The sequence below is a fragment of the Acomys russatus genome, chromosome 5 (assembly GCF_903995435.1).
Source record: "Acomys russatus chromosome 5, mAcoRus1.1, whole genome shotgun sequence".
Taxonomy (NCBI): domain Eukaryota; kingdom Metazoa; phylum Chordata; class Mammalia; order Rodentia; family Muridae; genus Acomys; species Acomys russatus.
Window position 1 is genome coordinate 32,556,458 of NC_067141.1, and position 9,725 is coordinate 32,566,182.

Below are 9,725 nucleotides of genomic sequence, written 5' to 3' on the forward strand. Positions count from 1 at the left end.
TCATGAGTAACCACAGAGTGGAAATCAATGAATAAAAACTATGCTCTTGGGTATATTGAAATGAGGGAAGAGCCGGAGCTACATTTTGCAAATTTTGTGTGAACATTTGGGTATGGACACAGAAACGTCTGGAGATTCAGCCTGTCCCTTCCTGTGATGGATTCATTCTCTAAAGGCAGGCTGTGTTTAACATTGGGGGAAAGATCTTATGAATCCAAGTGTGGTGGGGTTTCATTTCTCTGTACCACCAGTTTCTTCTGCCAAAGAATAGGGCAAGAATGCTCAGAAGGGCAGTCTGGGAGGTTTGTTTGGTTGTTGTTGCTGTTTTGTATTCAGAGTCAAAGCATTTAATTTCTTATTGAAAATGTGTCCAATATATTCTGATCATGGTTTCCCTTCCCCATCGCCTCCTACATCCTCCCTACCCAACTAAGTTCAAACCTTCTTTCTCTGCCTCTCTTTCTTTAGAAAATAACTAGGCAAATTAAAAAAAAAAAAGAATAGAAAACAAAACATCCTGCCACATCAAAACAATCATAAAACAAAAAACAAACCACCCTAGTGAGCACAGTTCTCTTTAAGAGCTGACTCCGTTTTCTTTTCCAGCTGTGGGTGCACCATCATGATTCCACAGGTAGTGGCCAATGAGAATGTGATGGTGATTTCTCCAAGTGGAATCAACATTCCCCAAGCAGACAAACCCCAGCCTACTCCCCAGAGGCAAGACAGCCTGAAGAAACGTCTAAAGGCAGAGGTCAAAGTGTTGGCGGTAAATCCCACTCTGAAATCCCTGGCGTCTGTGGAAGGCAAATGGAGGAGACTCTGTGTATTAGAACTAGAAATAGATTTAGGATGTAGGAAACCTTCGGTTTAGACAGAGTGGTCAGAGTGGTCTGTGGATCTGTGGAAGCCTTTGGCCAGCTGCTTATATTACTAAAACTTGCCACAAATTGGCAAGTCTTTGCCCTTAATGTCATGTACTTAGAAGGAAACAAACTCCCATGATCTCATCCAATGCACCAATGGGATTTTGTTGTTTAATTCAGTTTTTGTTTTGCCTTTTTGTTTGGAGAGCACTTGCTAGTATTTTCCTAACCCTGAGTACACGTAACAGAGACTTAGAAAATCACTTAATCAAAAAATTACAAGAGCTGTGAGTCCATGAGGTGAAGGAGGATGTCAGGAAAACAAATTTTCCCTTCAACATAGAGGCAGGGGATGCACAGAATGGCCACCTGGCCCAAAGGTGCCATGGAGCTGGCCAGATAGATTGGCTCTGTGTGGTGCTCTGGTGATATGGGGAGAGAATTCCACATTCTAGTGGTCGGAGTGAGAGGGCCTTCAGATGCCTCTTCTTCCCACAAGAGGGAGGAAGAGACTTGCTAACCATGGACTCACAGCTCAGCACTGGACAAGAGCTGCTAGGAAGGGCTTTGAGTAGCCAAAGGGCTCAAGGACAGTAATGCCTGAAGGTGGCCTGAGGCTTTGGAAGAACCACATACCCTCCAGAATGAATTTTCCTCTCTCACCCCGGAGCTCTGTGTGTGTGTGTGTGTGTGTGTGTGTGTGTGTGTGTGTGTGTGTGTGTGTGTGTTGTGTGTGTGTGTGTGTGTGTTGTGTGTGTGTGTGTGTGTGTGTGTGTGTGTGTGTGTGTGTGTGTGAATGTTTGCTCACTAGGATATTGTAGAAAGTGACCATGCATGAACACTTTGGGAGGAGTGGAGAGGTTTCACTGCTCATTGTTGGTTTAATCTCTCATCTTTCTTCTTTCAACAGGCAATCCAAATCATGTGTGGTATGGTGGTGTTGAGTCTGGGCATCATTTTGGCTTCTGTTCCCCCCAAAGAACATTTTACCTCAGACTTCTCTGCTCTGTTAAAATCTGGCTACCCATTTATAGGAGCTTTGTTTGTAAGTAGACTTCTGTATGGAGTAACATGTACAGGACCGAGAAGGGAGATGTCACCTGGCTGCATTTCTGTCTACTGGGACCAAGGGGTTGATGGTAGATCTCGTTCTCCTCTCTGTCAGCCACAGAAAGTCTTAGTGTAGGAGGGCCAAGGTTATGTCATTCTGAAGATTTTTTTCATCTATTTCAAATAAACATTTCTTGTGACTATCACCTTTTCAGCTCACCTATTGACCTATGGTGAGTTTAGAGTGGTCTCTTAGGTTTAGAGAAAAGTCCAAGAAGTAGGATCCAAATGATCTAGAAATTTCTGTAGAGTGCAATGACACACAGGAAGGAGCACTCATTCTTATGATTGGGCTTTGATGGAGGCACTTAGAGTGATGGACTAGAAATTCCACCGAGACGCTCCATTTCTGGGGTCAGGAAGTCATGAAGGTCCTTTTCTTAGAGGACAACTCTCCTCTAGATTTTCGGGGGGAGGCTTACTCACAAGTGAGGTTTCCTGTCAGTGTGGCTTTCCATTAGCTTGGTAACAGGTTTCCCCCAATATTTCTTTCTTTGATGCGCCAGAGCTCTCTATCCCAATTGTTTCTGCTTTAGTCATCTTGGGTGAAAATGTCTGATTTCACCGATTGTTCATGAATGTCTTGTTTCCATTTAAAGACACTGTGTTTCACCAGGTGTTCTGTCTCCAGAATTACACTTCCTTATTTGGGTCTTTTCAGAATCTTGTCCTTAGTGACTTTGAGAGTTTCTGAGTTTTGCTTGCTAGGATTTTTGTGAAATATTCCTAAATTTGAGTTTGTCTGATATCTTGTTAATCTTTCATTGAGCACAGAGCAGTGACTGTTAAGTTGACAATGACAGCAACGCCTTGCCATACTGTCAGGTTCCACAAAGGGTGTGTGCTATATACATCATTTCACTATTTACTTAGCCCTGATCATGATGTCGGTGTGGTTTCAAGGCCAGTGCTGTTGCTTTCCTTTTCTCTCCTCACCATAAAGTGCTCTTTACACAATGCAACCTTTCCCTTCTTTTTGTTCTCATTTATCTGGTTCTCATTTTGAGGAGCAGTTACTGAACATCTCATTTCTTTTCTACCAGGTTTGTCAATAACTTATCATTTTCCTTTATAAAAAAAAAACTAGGGCAAATCTCTCTCAAGTTACTACAAAAACATAAAAGAAAGAGGTACTTTTCCAAACTCATGTTAGGACACCAGCATTATCTTGATGCCAAGACCATGACAAGAAATGACAAATACAGGCCAACATCCTCAAGGATGTAGCTGCAAATCTCCTCACTAAAATATTAGCATGTTAAAAATTGCACATTAAAAAGTTACTTCAGCACATTCAAGTGAGATTTATTGAAAGAAGTGTGCATGGTTTATATATGCAAATCAGAGTGTCAAATTTCTATTAACGAAAGGAAGGAGAAATACTTCACAGATTATTTTCCATTCTCCATCCCTATAGTCCAATTGCCCTGACGCTCTAAAATCATCTAATTCCAACTTTTCCTTTCCAATTAACAAAATGTGTTTTTGCTATCTCTTAAAGTCTTTATGAATTTTACTGGGATAGATTTCTGCTCTTGTCTACTTTTTCTTGTGTTTTCTAAATAGTACACGGGAAAAGAGATACCTCTGTGAACCTGTGTATGTGTCATTGGTCATTTGTTCCAGGAGAGTTTGTCATACACACTGTACACATAAATTGAGCTGACAGTGATTTTTTCTTGTCTGAGCAGTTTATCATCTCTGGAATTCTGTCCATCATCACCGAGACAAAGTCAACAAAGGCTTGGGTGAGTACAAGAGCCATTTGCCAGCACTGAGGAGCATGACACCCAGAGGACACATCAGGGCCAGGCTCTACAGTGATGACCTATTCTATCTGTGAGCTGATTCTGGATTCTCCATATCCCAGTATAGAGCACCTTCTTTCTATCATAGTGACCAAAATCACAGGGTGACTGACGTCTGAGACCAGTGCCTAGGAATCTCATGTAGAAATCCTGATTTCTTTTTTTTTTTTTTAATTTATTCTTGTTACATCTCAATGTTTATCCCATCCCTTGTATCCTCCCATTCCCCCCCCCCCCGCATTTTCCCATTATTCTCCTCCCCTATGACTGTTCCTGAGGGGGATTACCTCCCCCTATATATTCTCATAGGGTATCAAGTCTCTTCTTGGCTACCTGCTGTCCTTCCTCTGAGTGCCACCAGGTCTCCCCCTCCAGGGGACATGGTCAAATGTGAGGCACCATAGTATGTGAGAAAGTCATATCACACTCTCCACTCAACTGTGGAGAATATTCTGACCATTGGCTAGATCTGGGAAGGGGTTTAAAGTTTACCTCCTGTATTGTCCTTGGCTGGTGCCTTAGTTTGAGTGGGACCCCTGGGCCCAAATCTGCCTATCATATTGTTCTACTTGTAGATTTCTAGGACCTTCTGTATCCTTTTATTTTGCTATTCTCCCATGCGTCTCTCATTTAGAGTCCCAATAGGATGCTTTCCCCTCTGTCCCAGTTTCCTGGTAAGTGAAAGCCTTCACTTACCAGGAAATCCTGATTTCTTATGATGCCATTGTGTAGGCAACAGGCTGTGATGATTAATCTTGACCATCAACTTGGATGGACTGAGAAGCACTTAGGAGATGAATAAAGCATACCTCTGTGGCTTTTCCATTTCCAAAATGGGATGGTTCTATCCCATAAGGTAAAAGCCAGATGGAATAGAAAGGAGAAATTGAAATGTGCCTAGCACAGACATCCTCTCACTAGGCCTCCTTGACCACCATGACAATGCCTATGACTATGACTAATATCTGTTCTATTCTGCCACAGGAGTCCCATGATGGTCACCTAAGCCTCTGAAACTGAGCCAGATATACTTTTTGCTTGAGTTGCTTATATGATGTGCTTTGTTATGGCAATGAAAAGTCTAGCACAAGTTTTCAGGTTTTCCTCTTCAGAAGCAAAGCTAATGTCTTAGCTTTGTGTAATACACAAACTCCTTAGTGTAAAGGAGTTGTTTTTGTTGTGTTTATATCTATAATGTCACCACTTAAAATCCGTGAGAATTCCCATACAAAACGCTCGTTAGAGAATCATCTCTCATCTATATCATAAAGGTGATCTTCTTGCTGGAACTGCATATACATTTTAATTGAGATGCAGACTATTTGAATTCTAAAAATCTCAGTACTTTTTGTTTTTTTAGCTAAGGGATTCATCTTTACCTACTTTTCACCTTTTCCAGAGGAAAAACTAAAGTCATGAGGAAAAGAAAGCTGGACTGTAGGAAGAAGCTTTTGAAATCTGTAGACTCACCTAGTCATCAGTCAGTTCACGTTCCTCAAGGAGTTGATTCAGGAAGTCATGGAAGAGAATGCCATGTAATGCAAGAGTCTGGGGATTTATTTAGTAAGAGCTGACTGATCCAGTCTCCCAAATACACAGAGTATTAATTACTTCTCTGTTGCTGTGGTAAAATGCCATGACTAACAGTAACTGAGAAAGAGGTAGTCTCTAAGTAGGATAAGGCTCATGAAAGATGCTTAACCAATGCTGGAAAATGTCTTTTTATAGAGGCTACAGAAGAGTGCCAGAATAAACCTAGTTTGTTCTAGAAATATACATACTATCAGCATCCTGATTGCAACTGTTGTTCAAAGCCTCCAGGATTTTGATTTTAGTCACAATTTGTGCAAAGTAGCACCCAAAAGCTCGAAGTTCTAAGTGACTTATACAATGTGTCTAAAATATAAGTGACCTGAAATTATATCACACTCTGGTACAATACAACTGGGTGCACCTGGAAATACCTACCTGTAACCTTAGCTTTCAGACAGGTTGTAGGTGAATTTTCGTTTTCTATAAGTTGAAGAAGAAAGAAATCCACTAGTGAGAAAAGTGTGTTTATTTCACTGATACCATAAATGTTGTAGAGATAAGAACACTGGAAGTGAACGATCAAGAACAGCGAGAGTCCGAGGACCTCGGCACTGTGGCCTCAAGTTACAAACAGCTAGTCCCATTTGTTTGCTTCACAGTTTCCATAAACAATACCATCCTTAGTCACATGTCTAGATCTCTGTCTACCTCCATCCCCATGTGACCCTGGTTAGTCGATTGTCAGACTTTCCACACACCAAAGCGTACCTGACCCTGGGAACAATGCCCCCATACTCACCTTTAGGTGCCTGAGCTTCTAAGAGAGGTAGTGTGTAAGGAATACAGTGTTTCACCTGGCTTTTCTGTGAGGTTGATGCATCCAAGGATGGGGGATGGGAAGGATATGTTATTCTGAGTATAGTAGCCAGCATTAGCTGTGTCCAGTTTCAACTCTTGAGATAATTCAACTCAAAAAGAGGAATGGTTTATTTGGGCTCATATTTGAAGGGTTAGTAGAATATAGTTTTGGTGGATCTATTTATTCTGAGCTCGTAGACAGGTGGTGAATGTCTCATGCTAAGAAAGCAAAAACATGTACCACATGGCAGCTATGAAGAAAAGGGAATAAGATGAGCTCTTCTCAGATGACCAACCTTTGGTCAGGAGGCACTTTCTGATGGTTATGACACCTCATGGTATCATCTACCTGGGGGTTAGGTCTTCAATACATGAGTCTCAGGCCGTGTGTCGTCCAAACTGTAGTATTTAGATGTTAAGGGACAGGGAACATAGCTGGTGTCTGCTCCTCCTCTGCCTCCTCCCTCTCCTCTTCCTTTGTTCACACTGTTTTGAGACTTTTCCAGTTTTACATTTTAGAGGTTCATTAAATGTCACAGGTGAAGATTTTTCCAAGGAAATGTTTTTTTTCTCACCATGGAAATCCTGTTTATCTGCCCCTTTGGTTTTAGGTTTGTGCATGCCCTGACATTCTTTGGGCCCAATACATGTAGTGATGTTTGGATAATGTGATTTGTGGGGGAAATGGGGAATGAAAACCCAGGGCCTCTACTCTTTCCAGTGGTCACAATTAGGAGTTGGGGAGAATAGAGAAATAAAAGTATTAATCTTTTGGCTGCTAATGAAGTCAAATAAAGAGAATTTGTGCAACATTTTGGAAAAGAGGTGTAAGTGAAGCCTGCTGCTCATTTCAGGTAGGTGGCAGCCTGGCCATGAACATCATGAGTGTGGCCTTTGCGTTCGTCGGCATTGTTATCCTCTCTGTCAACCTCGGTGGTGTGCAACGTGCCACAGAGCAGTGCGATCCGAAACTTAGACCTACTGAACAATCTCACTACAGACCTTCCGATGACGCATACAGCAGTGAATGCTCCACCACCAAGGCTGCTCTGACTGTGCGTATTTCTTCAGGCTGCATTGACATTTTTAGTTTGGGGAAAATAGTGCTCTTTTTTCTATCTTTTGAAAATCTTTTGCTCTGTCTGGTTTGACAGACAGGTAGGGAAAGGTCAAGGCTGAATAAAGCCGAGGTAAACAATGTTAATGCTTTTAATCTCAAATCATTTTTAACCCCAAAATGATTCTGAGCCAAAAGCATTAACACGCTTTCCAGAGAGCTGGATATGTAGATTGCACATAGATGTTTTTAGCACAAGGAGAAGCATTTTTAAGTCTGTAGTTAGAAGACATCCAGAGGAAATCAAAATTTTTATTTTGTGACCATAATAATAATAGCAGTATTTTACCAGAGCTAGATTAATAGCTTATGACAATTCCATTTGTTTTTAAAATTCTGGATTTTGAAGTATTATATCATTAGCATTGTGAGGAAAAGAAATCTGAAGCATTTTTTTTTTCATTTTTTTATTATACTTTAAATCACATTCTTGGGCCTTTTCAAGTTGTCTTTCCATACCATAAAACACATTCTTAGACATTTAGAATGTGCATTTATACATCTCAAAACACTTATTTATTTATTTATTTATTTATTTGGTTTGGACCTTTAGAACTCAAAGAGACTTAGGAGCTCTAGAAATGTGAGGCTTTTGGAAAAGGGAGGGTCCCAAAAGAATGACAGAAGGTAAAATTCTTAGTAGGCAGAATTGGCAGTGTAGAGGGGCACCGGTGGTGGATCAGGGAGATGATGACATGATGGGCACCCCAGTGACCACAGAGTGGCCACCCCAAAGAACACTGCAGATAGGTAGATGGTTAGATACAGTTGAGGGAGGAAGCAGATGAAGAGGCAGGCCCTTGATTCAAATTTGGTGAGTGGCAAAGGCCAGCAGAAAGGAATGATCCATATATAGCCGAGCCCCACACTAGGCCGCAGAAGAGAGATGAGAGCAGGGGCTGTTGGCTCTGTCCTGTTGGCCACTTCTCCTCTCTGCTCCCTCATTGAGTGAACAGTGTAGTCAGGGATCCCTGCCCAAGAGGGGTCAGAAGAGGAAGTGGTATGAAACAGTTGTGTCGATATAGTTTGTCTTCTTCATTCTCTTCCTCCAGAGAATGAAGGGACCAGACATTGATTGCACCCCATTTCTAGGTTAGGGAGGATTTATTTGCCTTCTTGACTGTGTCTCTGATGGCGGAGATGGTTTCATCTCTACAGTCACCTCCCACCCAGGCATGAGGGCATTGGCTGACTCAGTCACACCCACCTCTCCTCTCCTGAATTTAGGGAGTCCTTTCCCTGATGCTGATCTGCAGTGTGTTGGAGCTTGGGCTGGCTGTGCTCGCTGCCATGCTGTGGTGGAAACAGGGTCATTTTAACTTCTCTCAGGTGAGTATGCTGGCGGCCCCCCTCAATCTTGCCTGGTGTTTCTTTAGGATGTGTTGATCTATGCTGTCATAAATAGGAGATAGGATGACATCAGTCACCATGACATGAACACCAGGTGATTTGGACAGGGAGGGAGGACAGTAGATAAAGGCATAGAAGGCAATTTTGTAGCTGATGAGGATTATCTGGACATGAAAACATGTGAATCTAACGCATCCCCTGGTTCTTTCCTTCCCTTCTGCAAACAAAGGATGTGAGGCTCTGGGAAGTTTAATGTGTCTCCTGGCATCATGATGAATCCTCCTGTATTCAGGGTGTTGGAGCCTGGCTGCCTCCCTTCTAACTAGAAATACTTTCTCCTATAGTGAGTGACTAGTCTCTTTAACGGACTTGACTTGGTAAAAACCAATTGCACACTTGGATGTCTTCCTTCAGCACCTGAGGCTCTGTTCTCCTTCCTCTGATCTCAAAATTTTTTCTTACATTTGAGATATTAGGGAAGTAATGTTCAGTAAGTGCATGTATCTTTTCCCAGCCAGCTCTCAGAGTGCATGGCTTCAGTAACTGAACCAAAAGTTTTGCTCTAACCACAGCCTTAATTAGAGTGTAGAAGGAAGAATAGATAATATACATCAAATATGTGCATAACATAATGGTTTGTTTTTCTCATCTTGGAACATCTATTATAACACTGAATGGAATTATACCATGTATGTACATGTGTCTATGACTCTATCTACCTTACTATGTGCACACTCATATATATGCCTGAATATATCTGCATGTATATAAATATATTCATTTGTTGTCTGAAACCACATATTTTCTGTATCCTAGAATGTGAATTTCCTGTCTCATAATTCAAATAATGAATCCAACATGGAGTAAAAGGCACTTTGTAACCCTGCATATGAGGAGCAATTGGTTTCTTAAGAGGCGGGGGAGAGCAAATGGGAAACATACATCAGAGAGTCCATCTTCATGATAACGCAGAAAATCCAACCATCACAAAGTAGCAGTGCGTGTTTCTTAAAACATGGTTGCTTACACATAGAATACTAATAGTGAGTTGAGTGGGTGTGTTCAGTTACACCCTATTGATTT

At 41.6% G+C, this 9,725-nt stretch overlaps 1 protein-coding gene across 1 annotated transcript; it reads left to right on the forward strand.

Annotated features, from left to right (window-relative positions):
- The first annotated feature begins 540 nt into the window (after positions 1–540).
- Positions 541–8,850, forward strand: LOC127189812 (membrane-spanning 4-domains subfamily A member 6C-like). The gene is made up of 5 exons (XM_051146911.1): positions 541–769; positions 1,777–1,911; positions 3,668–3,724; positions 7,030–7,230; positions 8,520–8,850. The coding sequence occupies exons 1-5, from the start codon at positions 623–625 to the stop codon at positions 8,676–8,678; spliced, it is 699 nt and encodes a 232-aa protein (XP_051002868.1). The 5' UTR covers positions 541–622; the 3' UTR covers positions 8,679–8,850.
- Positions 8,851–9,725: the final 875 nt, after the last annotated feature.

Excerpts from the sequence above, each read along its gene's own strand:
- LOC127189812 (XM_051146911.1), top strand. The coding sequence starts at position 623 with ATGATTCCACAGGTAGTGGCCAATGAGAATGTGATGGTGATTTCTCCA. Across the intron at positions 1,912-3,667 it reads CATTTATAGGAGCTTTGTTT|TTTATCATCTCTGGAATTCT; the intron begins GTAAGTAGACTT and ends TTGTCTGAGCAG. Across the intron at positions 7,231-8,519 it reads CCACCAAGGCTGCTCTGACT|GGAGTCCTTTCCCTGATGCT; the intron begins GTGCGTATTTCT and ends TCCTGAATTTAG.